Raw genomic sequence first — 21,714 nt, forward strand, 5'->3', positions numbered from 1 at the left:
CTGTATGGTTGGATGTAAAGAGTTTTGCGGGCAAGCTATTTTTCTCATGCTTATGTGATAATGACTTTTATGCTCTAATAGCTGGATGCTCTTCCAACACATTTCTCTGAGCAATAATAAAGTGTTGTATGGTTTATTACTTGGTGGAATTGCCTTCATCTTTTGTGGCGTTGTAGCATAATTGAATTATAATTGAATGAATGAAAAGTGGTTGACAGGCTTTATTATAATAAATTGTTGTGCTCTCACTAAGCCTTACTGTAAATCAAAAGAAAGAAATAAACATCATCATGACATGGAAATATACGTGTCGGTGAATGAATACTTGAGAATATCCTATTTATGGACTGTGAACATAATACAGTCTGTGGAAACCTGAGAAGAAAGCCAATGATTCTGTCCCAGCGACTCAGCAAAGTTCAACCTATTCTTATGTGTACATGCAGATGTTGGTTTATTTGTACTTTTTTGCATTAATCCGCAGGTACATACACTAAAATGAGTGTTTGCATTTACATATGGAAGGGCATTTGTATTTACACTGTACACTACATGTGTATTTGTGTGCAGTCAGTCAGTTTGTCTGTCAAATACACACAAATGCAGTCCTGACCTTGTTCTGACAGTTTCAGTGCTATTTGCTTAGTCAGGTCCAATGCATCAAACACAGTTCAAGCTACAGCGCAGGGTATTATTTATCTATCTATCTATCTATCTATCTATCTATCTATCTATCTATCTATCTATCTATCTATCTATCTATCTATCTATCTATCTATCTATCTATCTATCTATCTATCTATCTATCTATCTATCTATCTATCTATCTATCTATCTATCTAGAACAAATAAGCCACCATTATTCTTTGTCTTTCTTTTCAGTCTCTGACCGTGCGCTCAGCATGAGTAACATCTATGAGTCTGCAGAGGCCACGCTGGGCTTCATCAGTTCTCCATGCCTGACTAAAGTGGAGCTGAGAGTGGCCTGCCGGGGGATCTCGGACCGCGATGCCCTCTCCAAACCTGACCCGTGCGTGGTGCTGAAGATGCAGTCGCACGGGCAGTGGTTTGAGGTACAGTAATCAGGGGAGGTGATGAGGCGGAAGGGGATGAGGGCACTTCTGGTATATGCATTTCCAGTTGAGAAAGGCTATTTCATAATGAGAAAATTAAGCTATAATAATTGGTCGGAGTTATGAGTGGAGGGTTTGTCATTCTGAAGTGTCCTTTTTCATAACACTGATTCACCCATTATGAGATGTTGTGATGCGTGAGTGTGCATGTCTGATGGCGCTATCTGATGTGTGTACAAAGTGTTTGTAACTGTCTGCTGTGAATGGAGGTGTCATTCAAAATACTTTTTGGAAATGATTTTTCTCACAAAAGGAATCTACTCATATCAAACTTTTGAATGCTGGTACTGGGTATATAGGCCATTCCATGCTAATTTGTAGCAACAACTTATTACCATAACCAAATGCATCATAAAAGTTATCTAGTTTTTATTTATTTGTTACAAACAGTAAAACTTTTCTTTTATAAAAGGAAGAGAAAAAAAAACTTTTACGAATTTGAAATAATCCCTCTCGGGAAGATATACTCAAAAAACTAGGTTTTCAGCTCTTAAGCTATATTTAGCAGAATCTGTGCCAGTCAGTTTCTTATTGCAGGTCCAAATCACTTCTGTATGAGGTTTAACTGAAGCACAGTTAAATCTCAGCAAGAAAAAACTTAGATATCAATCAAAATGAAAGTAGAACATCAAATTCTTTAGTAAAATAAATTTAATCACTAAAGCACAAAGCAACAACTGTTTAGTTAGAAATGAGGATTTTCTAGATTTTACATACAACTAATTCAGTGAGAGGTGAGTGGTTTGTAGGGCTTAAGAAGTATGACAGTAATTCTGATACAGACATTATTTTAAAATAAAATAAGATAAATAAGACAATACAGAAAGTACTACTTTAGAATTTTGCTGGATCCCATGAAACATGTGATATGATTATTGTTTCAGAAAAATGTATGATGAGGTAAGTTGTCACCAAATGACGAATTTGCATTCATCCAAACTGGCAACACAGCTTTGGTGACTTCAGGATCTGCTTAGAGTTGTTTATTTTCTTTCTCACAAATTCCTCAAGAGACAAGTCTTGAAATTACTCAGGCATGCCACTGAATTCATGTTTGACAAAATGATTGCACTTCATCAAGGACTTGAGCTGTGATTGTGCTACATTGTGATATGTAATTCTTTTATAAATTACAGACGATAATTGTCATGCAGGTCACCAGAAATTAAGAAAAAAAAAAACTTTTGCAGAATTATTTACCTATACAGATGGCATTGTTTTATTGAAATAGATGGTTTCCTTGTAGGGTAACGAAAATAATCAGAGCCTCAGCTACATGTTTTCCTAACGTTATCAGCAGTTTTAATGTAAGCAGGTCTCAAATAGATGGAGAAAGCATCTTCTTTGAAAGGTTTATCCTGCATATAAAAATTGATGTCCCACATGTACTCTAAGTACCTCTTGCACAGATGCTCATAGTTTTGGAAGAATCCACAAACACAGGAGAAGTGCAAAGAGAAATCTACACGTATTCACTCGTCTTCTCTTTAACTATGCAGATAAAACACTCGCACTTTCACACATCAGTGGTGAATTCTCATACATTCGGTGCAGTAGCGAGCTGTCCAACAGATGTGTAAATACATGAGTAGATTCACACATGTTAAACCATTTTACACACACTGTCAAAGCCAGACCACCACACTCAGGCATACACACAAGTTCTTTCTCCACAGAGGCTCAAGATCAAGTGTTCAGAAAGTAGTGCAACATTAGGCAACTCTGCCTTTTGGGACTCCAAAAAAAAGCTGCTTTGTACAGCAGACTAGTGTGTGCGTGCACATTCATAAAAGAAAAAGGCAAAATATATATGTGTGTGCATTATAATAAGCTGCTTTAAGGGAGTGTGAGAATAGACAAATGCTATCACGGCCCATCAGATTTAGTTTTAATTGGATAATTGTTGTGAGAAAGTGCTCTAGCAGCTGGGAGAGTGTGTCTGTTTATGTGCTCAAGCCATTTTTTGCTTTAATGAGTTGCCAGCCTATTGAGATAAGTGTCAGGGAAAAAAGGGCAACATCTGTGTGTATGTTGAGTCTGTATGTGTACAATTCATTTTTGTGCGCATGAGTGTGAATGAGTCAAAGGGTAATCACAAATATAAAGGCGCCCATTTATCGCCCTCACTGTTCAGCAGCTCTTGTTGTCAACGACGTCGCAGCCTTATACGGCATTCTGATCCATGCTGTGTCAGGCAGTCGGGAAGCAGAAAAATGTAAGATCAATGCTGCAGCTACAGTCGGATTTGTGTAGTCAAACAGCTTGTGTGATTTTAAGGCATCAAGAAAAATCAATGTTTGCAGTTCTCAAGTTGATAAGTGTAAACAACGTCGTAATGGCTATTTGTGGTAATTGCTGCAGTGCTGAAAAGTCTTCTGAGATTCACAATCAATGCACAGTAGCAGTGAGTTGGATGTTGAATGAGATTTTCATACTTGAGTGCACTTTGGACCACAAAGAGCTCAATTTAAAGTGAGACTGACAATAATAAATAACACCGACATGATGCAACCTTTTGCACATTTTCACAAACTTCCTACAGAATTTGGTCAGCTCTTTCGTGAAAATATGAGGTTTTGTTGTTTCTTTTTCATATTTTAATTGAGTTATAAAAGAATAAATGCAAAAACTGTTATGATCACATCCTGTACAACACTAGTTAAAAGTCTGAACATATCGACTTGTCCAGTGCAGCTGTTAATGTGGTTTTCAGGTGGACCGTACGGAGGTGATCCGCAGCAGCAGCAGTCCAGTCTTCTCCAAAATCTTTCTGGTGGATTACTACTTTGAGGAGGTCCAGAGGCTCCGATTTGAGCTCCATGACATCAGCTCTGGCAACAATGGCCTCCGTGATGCAGATTTCCTGGGAGCCATGGAGTGTACCTTGGGACAGGTCAGTACTTGTTATGATTTGATTGTAAACAGGAAGCTCACATAAAGTATGAGGGGAAAATCCCCAAATGCACATTATTCAAAGCTTTAGCAGTCTGCTCGACTCTTGCAAAAATCACAGTTTATACATGATTCATGCTCTGTTATCTGCTTTCACTGAGTTCTGCTCAATATAACAGACTGAATGTAGAACTGCAGGTCAGGTGTGTCATTTGACAAGTAGTGCATGATACAGTTGTTTATATAGTGCACTTTTGAACACATCTTAGCGTGAGTTCAGCATAAAACCCAAAAGTATGATACTTTTTGAACATATCTCCACAAGTGAATGCATGAGAGGAGCATATTCACAGTATATGCATCAGTGAGTGCAATATCAATCAGTAAATTTAATATCACATGGTGTTTTGTTTGTCGGAATAGAGCATGCGAGGCTGCTTCAGAGTTACTTGAATGGAATGTACACTGAGGCAAGAATTATGCACTGGAGTAAATAATTCTTTAATAAGGTTCCTGTTTGTCAGATGCATTGGGTAATATGTACTTTGATTAGTGCAAGACACTGTGAATCTTTACACTTGAGTTAAGCATCGGTCACTGTCTGCATTTGCACTTTCACTGTCCTTGATTTTGTATTTACATAAAGCCCTGAGGGTGCTTGAAACTGTTTTCAATGCATTTATATGTGCATATGCTAATCTCTATAGCCTTGCTCACTTAATGGGTTGCTGCAATCAATATTTAAAGATTTTGTTTTTTCTTCCATAATGCAATACCCAGCAGCTTTTAAAAAGTAAATTATTATTGCTTTAGAGCTAATTCATATGTTTAGTTGGTTGATTTCAAGGAATTACCATCTGATGTTATATTGAGAAAGCAAGGGCAGAGTCCTGGTGCATTAGCATCCAGTTTGGTGTGCCGGGAAGTAGAACGCATTTACTTCCTATAGTCAGGAATGCTATCAGCAACCTAAAGGTGGTGGATTTTCAATAGTTGGAGGAGATGAGATAGCAGCTAGAGAGGAAGAGGATTTTGAAGGCCAGAAAGATGCTGTGAGATGGGATAACAGGATGCTAATATTTTCTCTCGCCATGGATGGCATCTTTCTGCAGTTAACACAGCATTGTTTCAGTTAAAAAATAACTGCAGCAGGGCTGTGTTTTGCATACAGAATGTGTGCATCAGGTCCTGAGAAAGTGCTGTAATTGATCTGTTCATAGAATTCACCTCATGAGCTCCACAGCAGTGTTTTGCGTCAAAGCTATCAGAGCCACACATTCCAGAGTTCACATAAGTAGTGGTCCCTCATGTGCACCCCGTTTGGATTATGAGCTAATGTAAAGTACAGCAGAGAACGAGAATGTGAGTCGTTTTACTTAAAATTTTCAAGGTAATTCTGTCTTGTTTGCAAGGTCACAAAGTTCATCATAAATAAACTAAATATATTTATGCCTTAATATGAGACTCAATGCAACTTTACATTAACTCATGTTTAAAGGACACTTCAGATATTTTTTAGATGAAACCGCTTTATTATTTTACTACTGTGCTAGTAAACTTATCGAAAGAATATTTTTCCACAGTCCCATCAAGTTGTTAAAATGGGTTCTACACCAGAACTCTGAACTGAGCCAGAGCTAATATTTTTGCTGCAGACTTTCCGTAGAGATTTACTGCTGTGAGCTGAGACACGTTCTCTATTCAGGTGGCCATTCAGACCAAAAACAGCTAAATGTTAATATTTAATATATCTAAAATGGACTTTAATATATAAATTTACTATATCTATCATTTTACGTTCATTCCATTCTGGTTTAAACGCTTTAGCTTCAAGTACACAGAGGGTATTATGTTAATGGAGTTCCGTTATTGCACTCAGGTGGTTTAAAAACAGTAGTTTAGGTTTTGAAGATATTTTGTTGTTTAACTAAACTAAAAAAGAAACATTTTAGAACATCTACCAGTTTTTTTTTCTTTCTTTCTTTCTTTCTTTTTTTTTAAATTTTTTTTTTATCAAAACTTGCCACCCAGACTGCTAAATGGTAATAAGCAACAATTTGTGATAGATGGATATAACACGATAAAATTAGACAGATACAAAATACAGATTGGTTTCAAACAAGTATTTATTCATATCTTTGTGTACTTGGTAAAACGCCTTTGCATGAGTCATTGCAACAATGCAAATCACAAAGGAAAAAGTTTAGAATAAAAATTCAGACAGCTTCTGACTACCTGCAGTTTTAGCAGGTTAAAGGACGTATTCTAAGCCAGTGAAGGTTTCATGTGACATTTAAAGACTTGAGTTGACTTCAGTGAGCAGCTTTATGTCTGGATGTTGAAAAGCCGAGCAACACCAGAGCGGCTCAAAGAGGCCGAAGCCAACCCTCTAAGGAGTCTGTGTTCCTGTTTGTTTCAGATTGTGTCACAGCGAAAACTGACCAAAGCTCTGCTCAAACAGGGGAACACTGCTGGAAAGTCTTCCATAATGGTCTGTCAGTCCGCATGTGTAACAGACACACACACATACACAAATCACACACATCCAAACTACCTCCTGCACTCAGACACTGAAGATAATCAATTTGATGATGTTGCCTGTTCAGTCTGCTCTGTACCTCATTTCCATCTCATTTTCTCCCACATCCTTCCTATGTTTCTTCATTTCTGCCCCCCCCCCCCCCCCCCAAAATTAAAAACCTCTTCCCTTTTTTCTCAACACTTCCTGTATAGGTGACAGCAGAAGAGTTGTCGGGTAACGACGATTATGTTGAGCTGTCATTCAGCGCTCGAAAGCTAGACGATAAGGTTGGTGCAACGAGATGTTCACTATTAAAAATCCTCAAACTAGATTAAAGATTATTTTTTTAGGTGAGTATGTGTGTGTGAATTGCCAGGCAAGTGTGTTTTTGTAGAGAAAAACGTCCATGGGATTGACTAATTAAGTTGCACAATACATAAGAGTATAATCTGGTATTAGAGAAGGACAACCAAGACAGGTGGGCACCCCCTCCTACACAATAACCCTCTTTTATCTCCATCATAACCCAACCATACACAGATAACTATATTAATTTTCAGCTTCCACACACACATGGAGGCATGCACGGCCACGGATGACTAATCTAAACAAGTTCCACCCAAGGGGCAAGATAGAAGAAAGCAAGGGAGGGGTGGATAAATGAGAGAGGACAGTAGAAGGATTGTTGCAAAAAAAAGCAAAAAAGAGAAGGGAGGGAAAAGAGGTGAAATAGTGTATCTGTTATTTTATGAATGATTTATGGCGATTAAAGGCACATCTAAGAGAATACTTTACAAGTATGTTTTCTCTCTGAAGGATTTCTTCAGTAAATCAGACCCATTTCTGGAGATTTTTAGACTAAATGATGATGGGACTGAGTCACTTGTGCACAGAACTGAGGTAATCATGGCACCTTCACACTCACACACACACACACACACACACACACACACACACATATACAGACAACTGTTTCAGGCCTAACAACAATAATCATTCTTGGGTTTAATGAATGTGTGCAGACGGTGATGAACAACCTGAGCCCAATTTGGAAATCCTTCAAAGTTTCCTTAAACACACTCTGCAGTGGAGACCATGACAGGGAGTTAAAGGTGAGTATGAGTAGGTGAAAAATGACGGCAGCATTTTATTTATGCTTAAACACAATCCACAACACTCCTGTGTTGAAAAACCTTGACAACGCCTCTCTACAGTCTGTAAGTTCTCTCAATGAGGCACAAAACGGGCTTAGAGGATCAAGGCCAAACAACACCTGAGTGCCGGCGGACGTTTTATTTGCCAAGACGTTTCTCTTCTCAGGCTACATTTAAAAAACAAAAGAAGGAAAAAAAACACAACAATCTCACCGTGTGATCAATAAAACATAAGGAAAGCTGCACGGAGAATCCAAAAGTCTCTTTGGTTTGTAAATATGATAAAACTTATAATTTGTTTTCCTAACTGTACAGCATTATGGGATCTCTGGAAAATGATATTATCAGCTATTTACAGGAAATTTTCCTGTTAGTTTATAAACTTACATCAAGACAAATCAGAAACCCATGTTTCAAAGCAAAAAAACAACCGCTGAGAAACATTTATAGAGCAGTGGAGTGATGGTCCACTGTTCTACTGCCACAGCTACACAAATATAACCTTCATGGAAGAGACAGCAAAGTTTGTGCTGCATTATTGCAATAAAATTAAGAGACATCCGTTTCAAAAGAACATGGTAAATCCACAGGGCATTGCTCTTAGTAGAAGAAAACCTCTGACAAGAAAGCATGGTTGTGGATTAATCTTGCTTTGGGCTTGTGTTGGCATGGAAAACTGGCATAGCGAAGACTGGAAAACTGACCATGACTAGATGATGACCTGTAAATTGGGAAGTGAATGTTTAATTTACCGCCAAACCCACACCTTTAAGTTTTTCTCAGGGTCCTGAAATCCTGGCTCTCATAAGCTAGAACTTAAAAGAGATGCAAGACATCCCAAGACTCCCCCAGACCTAGAAGCTTTTTGCTAAAAGAAAATCCCCCGCACAAGAGCTGAAAGACACTTAGAAGACGCTTGAATAACAAACTGTTTACAAGCTGTCATACTTGCCAGAGGCGATCTAACTAAACCTGCAAAACCTAAACCATTTTTCTTTTTATGTAGAAAAAAAAAAGTATTTTGACTCAATTTCAGCTTTTACTGTAACAGAAATTTTAAAGACTTTTGGCGAAACCTTTGCTTGCCACTGCGCTGACAGTACATGTCAGAAAGTCTGTCAGCTGTTTCTATTTTCCCTTCATAGTCATGAGATGAGTTCAGGTCATGTGTTTTTGTAATATTTCAGGAGCTTAGTGGTCATTTTTAACTGTCACCTTCCCTTGGCAGAATGTAAGTGCACGTCAGTGTGCATGGGCAAGTGGTGGCTGCACATCAGCTGTTAACAATTATTCTTTTCATGAATAAACATGAAGTTGTTCATTAAATATTCAGAGGCTTCTTAACTCTGCACGGCTCCTGACAGCAGGAGAAAGGGCTCGCACACTCGAAAACGCACATGCAAGCCACCGGCTATGGTTTCTAGGGCTGCCTGTTTGAAGCATCGGGGCTACAGTGAAAAATGGCAAGGCAGAGATTTCTATTCAGACCAGAGCTTTCTTTTCACCAGGGTCTTAACTGACCAATGCATAAATGCATAACCCTCTTCTGCAGTGTCTGGCTGCCTTTTCCTTTGTACTTCTCTCCACCTCTCTACTTTTCCTCCACTACCCCCCCACCCCCGGTCCACCTCTCGCCTCTTTCCTCTCTTCATCAGTTAGTATTCACTGAACGGAACAGAGCTTCTTCATTTTTTCATTAGTCTCTAGCACACCTCTCAGCAACTTGAAGTGGAAGCAAGGCTGCAAAATCAAGCGCTCAATTCCTCAAACACAGAAATTACTGTCAAAAGCACAAATGATCAGACACATGTAAATATAAAGGAACACACACACACACACACACACACACACACACACACACACACACACACACACACTTCAAGTGTAGCTGGAAGCACCTTAAGTGGGAGACAGGAAATAAGGGGATTACTGCTGCTCTTTGTTTCTAATCAAATGCTGTTGGATTCATTCTGATAGCCGGGTGCTAGTTTGACTTTGGGCAAGAGGGTCACTAAGCTTTTCAGTGAATTGTTTTTTATCACAACCATTAGACCACTACAAGGAAGATTTAATGTTCTTTTAGGCATCTGCATTAACCAGTGTACTTTCTATGCTAATATTATTATGAGTGGAAACTCTGTGAGGGAGCCCCCACATTGGGGACTTAAAAACATCAGATTCATTCTTTATGAAGCATTAAGTCATTGCCCACTGACCCCTTGTTTGCCGTGGTCATTTATCTTGTCAAGGAGCTCCTCTGGGAGAAACAAACTATCAAGTCTAAATACTAACACACTCATGAAGCTATCTCTTAAGCTGCGTCCCTCTCAGCATCCTCAGATTAATATTTTACCGCTCCATTGCCCCCCCACCAACGCCACCCTATCAATCATTCAGCATGGCATTTCTGTGTGTGCCTGCCAGTGCACATGTGTGCGTTTAGACAGCTGTGTTGTTGCTTTAACTGAGTGAAAATGTTTGTCTGCTCCTGCACCAGTGCACTGTTTGGGACTGGGACTCCAATGGAAAACATGACTTCATTGGAGAGTTTCAGACCACGTTTAAGGAGATGATGAGGGCAGAGCAGGAGGGCAAGCAGGTAAGAAAATCCAAACTCAAAGCCTTGCATCTTTATGTGACACTTATATAATTAGACCTACAGTGCCCTCTGCTCTCCCTCCACGCCAAAATTAACACATTATATATGTGTGTGTGTGTGTGTGTGTGTGTGTGTGTGTGCTGCCAGATCCAATGGGAATGCATCAACCCTAAATATCAGATAAAGAAGAAGAATTACAGAAATTCTGGCACTGTTATTCTCAACCATTGCAAGGTGATGTATTACAATACTGATGTGTCTGCAACCTTGTCTTGTTAGAATGTACTTTGATTTTAATCCTGAACTTAAGTTGCTGTTTCTTGTTGTGTTGATTAAAAACTCCAAAAAGTTAGATAATTGTGAGAAATTCCAGACTAACTCTTCCCATCGCTGATTTCTGCTTGTGTCTGAAACATACTCACAAGGAAAAGCAGGAACAAGGAGATTTTGTAACTTATTTTGTTCCAAGTAAATAATAAATGATTTTCACCATTAACTTCAAGCATCAGCATGTTCCACAAACAGTCATATTTAACTTCTTAAACTTTTACCACATTTGAATGAGTTATGTCCCCTCTGTCATGTGTAATTAATAAAACAAAGCAATCATGTATGCAAGCAATGCAGCTGATGTTAAACATCCATATCTTTCATGTGCTCTTTACTCACTGCACTTTATTCTTTGGCTAAAAAAATATGAAACATATGAATTACTTAAATCTATCTAAATCTATCTAATCTAATTTAGATTAGATTAGATAGATCTAATCTAATTTAGTTTTGGAGACTGTCCTGCTTCCATGATTGCTTTGAATCAAACAAAATATTCATCTAAACTAAATGAGTAAATGGCAAAAATTTGGTAAAGTGTCATGTAATTAACAGAATATATCTAACACTTTTCATATGTTGATCTCAAACACAAATCCTAGTTGAAAGCGGGTAAAGATGACATACATAACCATGACATTAAATCCCCTGATGTATGTCTCCATAAAGACTTTTGCAGCTTGTCAAATGAAAGATCAGAACATTTGGTCTGATGTGGGAATGTTTACATGGGTTATGTAGCCCTCCTGCTGCCTGAAGGGATGATTCTACCATACAAACATTGTTCCACGTGGTTGTTTTGATCGAATGAATTATTTCTTGTTCCTAAATGAAACTCCCGATGCTCTCACATGTCACTTAGTAGTTTTCTTGGTTGTTATTAGATCTGTAATCTTTTCTCAAACAATTTCATAACTTCAATTGTTGTGCAATATGGTTAGGATTAGGGCTAAAATTCAGGGCAGGCACCATGCAACAAAAGGAGGCTAAGTTGCTTAAAATAATAAGGCTCATGACAATCAAGCTAAGTGTGTTTTTTTTTTTTTTTTTTTTTTTTTTTTAGTTTTTGCACCCTCTCTAAATTCAGTTGCAGAAACTGTTCTTTACAATAATTACATGAACTTCATAAACTGCCACAGGCATAGATGCTCTCAAAGTTGCATGCATGCATGCAGCCTGTGGTTCAATTGAAACATACTTTAAACCATAAAAAAGCCTATTTTATCACGGTTTATTAATGAGCTTATGAATAACAGAGGACCATGGACATAGAGCTGCTCTTATAATTTAATTGTCTTGGACAGCTACACTCAGTACTTCGTACAATATTGCATGCATAAATGTGATCATGAATGCAACCCTTTCCTGAGAAACAGGGATTAATTGTTTGAAAAAATTACACAATACTAAGATTTTATGTTGCTTTATTTCAACAAAATCCATGCTTTTTTCTGCATTTTCAAATCTCTCCCTAGCGTAAAGGAGGAGCATCCTCCTCTGACTTTGCAGACTAGAATTCCCTAAATATATAGTTTTTCCTTCCATATCTGACATGGTCTTTGTTGTGTTTATCTTATCATTGCCATCCATGTGAAAAGTGCGAATGCACCTGCTGTGGAAGCACATCCCTCCTCTCAGACAATAAATAAGTAGCCCATGAACAATTCATGATCCAAAGCCTGAATTAAAATGATTTCTCCTGACAGATCATCAAAATGTATTCCTTCTTGGATTACATTATGGGAGGCTGCCAGATTCAGTTTACAGTAAGTTTTCTCATGTGCAATGTAAATTCCTCGATATTTGCATCAGTGCAACTTTTTGGCAACTTGTGTGAGCGTGTACGTTTGTGTGTTTGTGTGTGTGTGTGTGTGTGTGTGTGTGTGTGTGTGTGTGTGTGTGTGTGTGTGTATGTGTGCTTCGGCCCCAGGTGGCAATAGACTTCACAGCATCCAATGGAGACCCGAGAAACAGCTGCTCTCTCCATTACATCCACCCTTACCAGCCCAATGAGTATCTCAAAGCGCTTGTAGCTGTTGGGGAGATCTGTCAAGACTATGACAGGTAGCGACCACTCACTCAATTATCATTCATCTTATACTGACACACACATCTAAATTCTATTGTATGCCCACTCCGTTTTCTCTCCTTAAAGATCAATACCTGTCCATGTGAAACTATTCATATGGGCTTATTTTGCAAAAGGTTTAAGAACCTCATTATAAATCTGTAAATCTTTGTTACTGTTCTTCTCCACATCGCAGTGTTTTATAATCAACCATGCGTCTCTCTTTTTCTCCAGCGATAAAATGTTTCCCGCATTTGGTTTTGGGGCTCTGATACCACCTGACTTCAAGGTGAGAGATGTGGGTATTTGTGTTTACGAAAGCAAAGGGAGTTCTGCGTCGTTCAGATTAGGATTTCAGCCATGTTGCAGAGCTTGCTCAGCTTGCTTTTGATCAACATGAAAGCAAAATTGATCTGTCAACCTGTAACTCAGACTTGACATGTTGTGCTGAGCATTCAGTTTGTCGCAGCCATTAAAGGTCCTCTGTTTTCTGCCCTGCCTGAAGGTTTCACACGATTTTGCCGTGAACTTTGATGAGGACAATCCTGAATGTGCTGGTGAGCTATCCCATCTCAAACTAACATTAACATACATGACATTGCCCAGAAAGACTCTCACATCCACATTCACACTCCCCACAACTAAAACAACCAAGCAATAAGTTGCTGTATGCCTCTCATGTCTCTCCTTCACTTTTAGCTCCATATTTCTCCCTCTGTATTGTCCCCATTCCTTGGTTTCTTCCCTTCACACACAAATACATACAGGAATGCACACACACACAAATGCAGCGGGGAGATTTGTCACAATGCTGCAGGATGTATTCCAGACCGTACGATACAGAGAAAAACAACACTAATCTCTATGTGTGAAATGGGCTTCTGTGCTCCTCTCCCTACATGGCTGCAGTTCCTGCCGTGAAGGTGTGTGTATTTCATTGTGTGCTTGTGTGTACTATAAGGGAGTGCTTTTTAGAAGATGCTCAGCAACAATGGAGTACAAATTTAGCAGATACTTTTGCACCTGCAAGACACTTGACTTTATGAGGTCAGCACAATGCAATATTGAAGATGTATAGGTAGGTAGATACATAGTGGCCTGCATGTATGTGTGTTGCAGGAATCCAAGGTGTGGTGGAGGCCTACCAAAATTGCCTCCCTAAGATTCAGCTGTACGGGCCGACCAACATCGCCCCAATCATCCAGAAAGTGGCTTCCTCTGCCTCAGAGGAGATGCACACCAAAGAGGCAATGGTGAGAAAGAAATTTATATAGAAATAAGAAAGACTGGATTGTTTTTGTTTCTTTTCGTTATTACTGTTGGACTGGTGGACAGGGCGATACGGAAAAAAGCAAGAAGACATCAGTGTGGGTAAAATAAGATGAATCAAAAAGAAGTGGGAGAGTGATTTATAATAATTTAATTCCAATCATAAATCTTTGAGCATAAATTCCTCCCTGCCTTAAAGTCTCTCACTTTTCTTTGCCTCAACAGTCGATTAGAATGAGTTTTATGTAAATTAGCCCCTGAGAAGAAACCACTTTAAAACATCAAATTCATTAAATATCTTTTTCTCATTTCCTCACTTTAACCAACAAAGTTCTTCCCTTTTTTTTTTTTTTATCTCCGCTCCTTCACCTTTACCCACCAAACCAGGAATACTTTATCTTACTGATCCTGACGGATGGAGTCATCACTGACATGGCAGACACACGGGAGGCCATTGTGCACGCCTCTCACCTGCCCATGTCTGTCATCATCGTTGGCGTGGGCAATGCAGACTTTACCGACATGCAGATTCTCGATGGGGATGATGGGATCCTGCGTTCACCCAAGGGAGAGCCTGTCCTCCGTGACATTGTCCAGTTTGTCCCTTTCAAAGACTTCAAACATGTAGGTACTGACATGGGATTTACTGTAGAGGCTGTTATTTAGGTATTTTTCCATTTTGTGACTGCTTCTCCATATCCATTGCAAATAGAGTACATGGTGTCTTTTGATATTGGTTCTTTGAAAAATTTGTGCTGTTTGAATGAAAGAAAAATCTCTATAAGGAGGAATAGGGGTGGTGGATTTTATGGGTGTTTTGAGCCTTGGAAGCAAAGCTCAGACCAATATGTCATCTTTATTCTTTGTAAATTGGATCCATGCCCTTGGGTTAAGATTTAAGACTAGATTTTTTTCACATTTACTTTTGTTTTCAATTAGTTTTGACATAACACCAAAAATATATATTGGAGTTATCCTCTTAACCACTGTAAACCCCACATTAATGCCCAAGGGTACCTCGTTTCACTGTGGCATGAAGTCAGTCTGAATTTAAACTTTTTTTTTAAAGCAAACAATCACTGAAAAAAGCACAATAAAACAACCACAAATGATACAAAAAAAAAAAAAAAAAAAAAGAAAAAAAACCCGATAGCTTGCAAAACACAGGAATAAAAGCATTGAAGTGTACATGTCTTATTGCGGATGCTGAGGGTGTATCCCTAACACTTTTGGAGTGGGCTGATTGATGGATTTAAGCTGAATCACAGACACTAAAGTGTGACGTGTTGCAACAAGGCTTCATGTATCTTTCTTACAGAACAACTGTTTGTCAAAGCATTTTCCTCTGAATTTATTTAATCCAGAGGAAAGTGGATTATCATTTAATTTTAGTCATGTTTTGGATTAATATTAAATTATATCAATCCAAAAAATGACTGAACATCACCCCAAATTTTTCCAAAGGAAAAGTGAGTTTTGGCTTTTTCAATGGCAGCAGGAAGCTTGTCCTAAAATGTATTTTTGCCAACTTACTTTTCAACTTGCAAATCTTTTATTTGTATACAAAGATCCTAACTCAATAACATGTAAGTGATTTAAAATTATACATTGAAGAACCCCCTTCCCTCTTTTCAGGAATGATCATGAGCCCTTAATCAATACAGTCTGCAGTTGACTGATCTGCCCCCGATCAGCTTTCACTGACAAAGCAAGTGCAGCCTCACAAATGCTGTTCAAAGAGGTGGATTGTCTTCCCTCACTGTAAACTTAAGTTTAAAAGGATGATATCCCAAAGCTGAGGAGTGTTCATCCTTCATGCCTGTGCTGGCAGAAACGTATTGGATGCATCTGATGATGCATTGTAACTTTCCAATCTCCTGGATTTGAACATTATATACAAATTGTTGACTATTTCCAACACATGTTTGATTGATCTGATAGTTATCCTGCATATTTTGAGAATCAATAATAATTTCACAAACTGGTGGTTTTCACCACAGACTATACTTTCTGTCACTGAACAATTGCTGTGAAGCTTTAATGGTTTGGAACTAGAAACTGCTTGCACAGAAATGATGTGGTCAACCTGTGACTCAAAAAAGTTAACTTGTTAATTTAAACCTGGATAACATTGTGTTACCCTTTTCAGTTGCATCTATTTTCTCATAACATGCACAGCTGACTTTGTGAGTAATGAGGATATTTTGAGAGTTGGATAGATTCGGAGCCATCAGCTGGCTTGCAGCTGTGGATGTGGTGCAAATTATTGTCCATTCATGTCACATTGTCGATTCATTTATTTGATCCCACAGAGTGCTAACAATATATTCTAAAATATGAAAGCTTTTTTATATATATATATAAAATAATCTACGAAAATAACAGAAAATGAAACAATTTTACACCAGAGGCAAAACCAAAGGACAAACAGGACAAAATCATTTTTGCACAAAATATCTGCAAGTTGTTATTATAGCAGCTTCTTGGACTCTTCTTGGGGGTATTTTTTACACAGTAGATGGACATCTACAGAAAATGATATTCAAAATAATGAAGTCTGCACAGGCATAACAAATTGGTGAATAAACAGACTTTAGCGCAGAATGTCATTTACACCCTCTGACGATGGCATTGACGCCATGCGCCCACAGTAGGTTCACACACAATCACAGACGCACAAAGTGCAACACCCACATATATGCCACAAGCTTGAGCTACTTTTTAGCAAATTTCTTTAGCCTTTCTTGAGTCTGAGCCACAAATAAATCAAAGCAGTGGGGAGTTTTTTGCACGTGGGTAAAGAACAAGAACCTTTTTTTGATCATATGTTTTACTTCTATTTTTGCTTTTAAAAGTTGTCATCATGTTCAAATAAACTTTCTAAATAAAAAGAAGAAAAAAAACATAGGTCATACTCAATTTCAAATTGAAATTCAAGTGGATGTTTAAATTTTGAGGCAGTTTTATGTTTCAAGAGATATCTAAAGTAAAAGATTCAGATCAATACTTGTTTCACAAAGCCCTGTTTGTCATATTTACTTATATTATTTATTATTCATTTGTATCAGTGTCCCAGTATGAATGCAGGAAACTATAACTGAGCTATGTAGTGTCATCAGCTGTTTTAAACTTCTAAATTCATCTGCTAAATCTAATAAGCTACAAGTAATGCCATGGCTTTAGATTCTTTGCCAAGGACTTTTTTAAAAAGTTATTTTTATTTTGTTTGTTTGTATTCATCTTTGTTTTTTGCACCAGTTTGGGAGTAGGGGCAGCTTTGGTGCTTACGTTCAGGAGTGACAGAGTTTTTTGTGTGTGGGCGTAATATGCTCGCTGTGCTCGTCAAAACACATCAGTACATCACTTTCTGGTTTGTTTGTGTGTGCATGTGTGGCTAAGTTTGCATCGCTATCTCTCAGATGGCATTAATTTTTCCTGGCTCTGGCCAGATGTGTTCGGAGGGGTCTGTTATGGTGGGTTTGGTCTGTGACAGGATGGGAAATTAGGCAATTATATCCTATTGAATAGGTAAGTAAAGGAGTTTGAACATGAATTGAATATTTGAGGATGGAAAATTGGACAGAGACGAGAAGGGATAAATAATACAGAGGGATGAGGGAGAGAGACAGCTCACTGTGGTGGTGATGTTGGACTGGGAGGGGGGTCAACAGACGACCATAGCTAAAGACAAAAGGGAACGGGGGAGTGTGTGACAGAGGTGGAGAGGTGATTTTCTGCTCCGTCGTTTCTTTTCAGAAGGGATTAGCAGGACGAAGCTGCTGGGTGACAGGCAGAGAGGGGGATAACAGGTAGATAGGAGCTGAGGAGAGAGAGAGCAGAAGAGAGGGTGGAAATGAGAGAAGGAGGAGGAGGAGGAGTGAAGAGGTTGGGGTGGAAGCACTTTGATGATGCATTGTCTCAGGGAATTATGTGAGACGGAGTACGAAAGACTCTCTGACTTTGAGGATTCACAAGTGTGTGTGTGCATGTGCATGCAATCTCAGATGTACGTACACACGTGTGCAGACAAGTGGCTGGCCTGTGTGTGTGTGTGTGTGTGTGTGTGTGTGTGTGTGTGTGTGTGTGTGTGTGTGAGTGTGGTCATAAATGTTCTGAAAACTGAAGCAGGGATTTTTTTAGTGCAGAAGTACTAACTAGGACATATTTTACACACAAAATATCACAGTAACAACATATGACTTGGTGCGTAGTTGATTTGATAATGAGACAAGTACAAAATCAAATAAATGTTTAGGTCCTGAACAATTTATGAAAAAATTCCTCACACAGTCCAAGAGATCATTTGATCTTCTTTTACATCTTGGGATGTAGCCGTTCATCCATCCACTGCATATTACCTGCTCTATCTTTTAAAAATGAAAGGTGTCTGCCGACTGGAAGTTTTTCTCGGTGACAGTGGAAGCAGTGGTGTAGGAGTCACAATTTTATTGCTTGCATTGTACACTTACTCCCTACTGCCTGTGACTCAACACACATATCTTTGAACTCTTGGAGAAAGCGCTTGCAGGAAAGGCAAACAGTTACAGGGACAGCATGTAAACTCCAAACAAAAACTTTTAACTCTAATGCCAGCTGTCTTGTTCTGAGGGTACAGTTTCAATATCTGCGCAACTGTGTTGCTTCACAAAAAAAAAAAACAAAAAAAACAAAACACATTACTGTCTTCTAATAAGTTATACAGTGCAACAGAAACTGCAGCATGGTTAAAAGCCTTGTTTGTGTGTTGTGCAGAAAGCAGCTTTATATGCAGAATCCGATAAGGAGTATATGGATGTGATGCATTTGTTTTTGCTGTGTAATTTATTTTGTGACATGCTAAAATGAAAGTCCCAGAAAACAAAGAGGAGAAAGTAGAAATGTTTTTGCGGTTGTCTGATGAGCTTGTCTGATCTCATCAGTCTCAGAGGGCTAAACTTTTGGCAACATCAGGCTCAACAATAAATTTAGACCTCTTAAAATCTCACATGTCCGGTGACGTGTGCATATTTATGACCTGTCTCCCATCTTTGCAGGCCTCCCCTGCTGCCTTGGCTAAGAGTGTGTTGGCAGAGGTCCCAAACCAGGTGGTGGATTACTACAATGCGAAAGGAATCAAACCCAAGTGTGTCTCGGACTACGAGTCCACAAGAACCTTTAGCCCCTGACAACAGACTGTGCACATGCATACACATCATTCCACACATGCTCACTCTCATAGTAGTATATAACAATTATTTAAATAAAATTCAAGTACTGTATAATACATATACATGTCCAAAAGCACAACCAGACATACACAAATATGTACAAACAGCAATGCTACAAACGGTAGTCTAGCTCAGAGAATTAGCTTGTCATGGTGAAACAATTTGAACTACTCTATTGATGACTATTGCATGTTTGGCCAAAGTGGCATTTCATGGGAAGTTAATACTATCTGCTGTATATTAAAAAGTATTTCTAGAAATAAGTCTTCTGAACCAGCATGCAGACTCTGACCATTGCCCACTGAAAGAAATGACATTCCTACCTTATTTAGATAACTAGCAAGAACGTAGACCAAAAGATTTATGTGGGTGAAAGCCTTTAATATGAGCCTGCTTAACCCCAAATGCTTAGAATTAGCATTGCAAATGTTATTATGGGAGTGATGGCATTTCAGTTAGTGTACTGCATAAATGCATGCATAATTCACCTCCCACTAATATCCAATCTCCAGTAGTTGCTTGCTAGTTATAAAATAAAGTATCTCTGTCATTTGTGTGAGACTTGAGGTCAACTTGAGAGCTTGGGGTTCTTTTTTACAGATTTGTTTGTGATTTTGCTAAATGGGAATTAATTACTGAATAATTGTAATAATTTCTTTATAATCTTCTTACATTGTAAAGAGATTTGGAAGGTTAGACAAGTGTGTGTGGTAGACACTCATCTGTGAGCTGAAAATAGTTTTTCTGTATCCTGCATGTTAATAATAATAAAGATGCTTTGGGTTTCTCATTTTAGTGTATTGTACTCTTTCTGTGTGTTTATATATGCATATATATATATATATATATATATATATATATATATATATATATATATATAAATGCATTGACACAAGGTGAAAACAATATTTAAATCAATAAAAAAAAAATCTGTCCTGTATGTCTAGCCACATATTTTCATTCACATCACATGTGACACATCTGATAATCTGATATCCCCGTTTGCAAAACAGATGGGAAAGTATCTCCTTGAATGGTGAATCCAACCTCTGCAGGACGTTTTGATAACTTGCAAAACTCTTGTAAGTAATGACTCAAGCAATGATATGAGGACTATCAGTTTCATAGGGATTGAATGTTTTGCAGTTGTAAAATTAGTTTTGACCTAAATGACTCAAAGCAAATTATATAGAAACAAAATAACAGGGAATTGTATGAAAGCAAATAGTATATATCCAAAAGCATTTGCCTTTTGATTAATGCAATGAGGAATGCCACTCTGACGTGCAGAGAAGGCTAACTTTTGTCGAGTTTGAACTAATAGCAATGGCAATGTTAATTGTGTTGAAAGAAAAGCACCAAAGCGACTGAGAAAAACTGTACAAGACAGACAATGGGAGATGTGTAAAAGAAGCTTCATTATTTCAAAAATATGATCTAAAGTTATGACTAATAAGTGTATCTCTCATGGATTTAGCCTGCAATGATGATACCCACAAAATGCACTGACATAAGGTGAAAACATCAAGCTTAATAATATCAACTGGTACTTGTTTAATCAAAACTCTTTTATCTATGTGGGTGAACCACTGTGTTATGACTGTAATTTTGCATGTGCAAAATATTATTTTGATTATTCAAATTATGATTAAAACAACTTTCTGTGTGTATATTTATTGTATTAATGTTTGACCCAGCATCAGGTATCTTGGAACAGAGGCCACTGAGGACCACAGGTTGAGATTGTGATTAAAATTAATGGAAAATGCACATTTTATTTGTATAAGACAAACTGAAGTAAGTTACCGCACATTTCTGTTTCTCTCACGCAGAAGCATGCTTCAGTATTGAATGAACTGGAGCTCCACAGTAGTTCAAACAACATTCAGACTTCCTTTTCACACAGAAATAACACTATCAGTTCACAGACACCTTCATACAGATATTAAAATGCAAGAATAAATTATTTCTCCAATCTCCATGCTGTTAATTAGGGCAAACTAAACTTTGGCTGTCCCGAGAGTACACTCTGTACGTGCCTCAATCTTTGATTGATCAGTATTCAGTACGTGAACCTCCTGGTATCTAGTTTCTATTCAGGAACTACCACCATCTTCAGAGAGAGAGTGGAAGCTTCAGTTTCATAGCAGCGGGTATATAGCACTTATACACAGCATGATTTTAGTCTGTTTCATTCCTCTATTTTACCTCTGTTTCATTAGTGCAGTCACAATATTTGTTGTGAAATCTGAAAAAAAAAAGATATTACAGAGGAATGAAAGAATGAAAATCCTTTTACCCTATTGTTAATTAAAAAATGACTTAACAATATAACACAACAACATCATCATCACCATAATGTTTTTTGGGGTGGAGTAGTTACAGGATCAGCAATCTAATTTTAAGTAACATTTAAATATATTATTTTACATTAAAGTATATTTAAGAAAACAAACAAACAAACAAACAAATAAATAAATAAGCGGAACCCTTGGCATGAACCTAGGTACAGCGGAAGTATTTTGACGATGTGCCGGAAGT

General features: G+C 38.0%; 1 protein-coding gene across 1 annotated transcript; it reads left to right on the forward strand.

The window, feature by feature from the left end:
- Positions 1–902: 902 nt before the first annotated feature.
- On the forward strand, positions 903–19,131 carry cpne4b (copine IVb; the record flags this gene model as incomplete). Its single annotated transcript, XM_079258380.1, has 15 exons — positions 903–1,073; positions 3,847–4,026; positions 6,445–6,516; positions 6,759–6,833; positions 7,363–7,446; positions 7,569–7,658; positions 10,198–10,299; positions 10,447–10,533; positions 12,336–12,395; positions 12,560–12,693; positions 12,932–12,986; positions 13,203–13,254; positions 13,817–13,950; positions 14,354–14,590; positions 19,000–19,131. The coding sequence occupies 15 exons, from the start codon at positions 903–905 to the stop codon at positions 19,129–19,131; spliced, it is 1,665 nt and encodes a 554-aa protein (XP_079114506.1).
- Positions 19,132–21,714: the final 2,583 nt, after the last annotated feature.

Source organism: Telmatherina bonti, assembly GCF_933228915.1.
Source record: "Telmatherina bonti genome assembly, chromosome: 19".
Lineage (NCBI taxonomy): Eukaryota > Metazoa > Chordata > Actinopteri > Atheriniformes > Telmatherinidae > Telmatherina > Telmatherina bonti.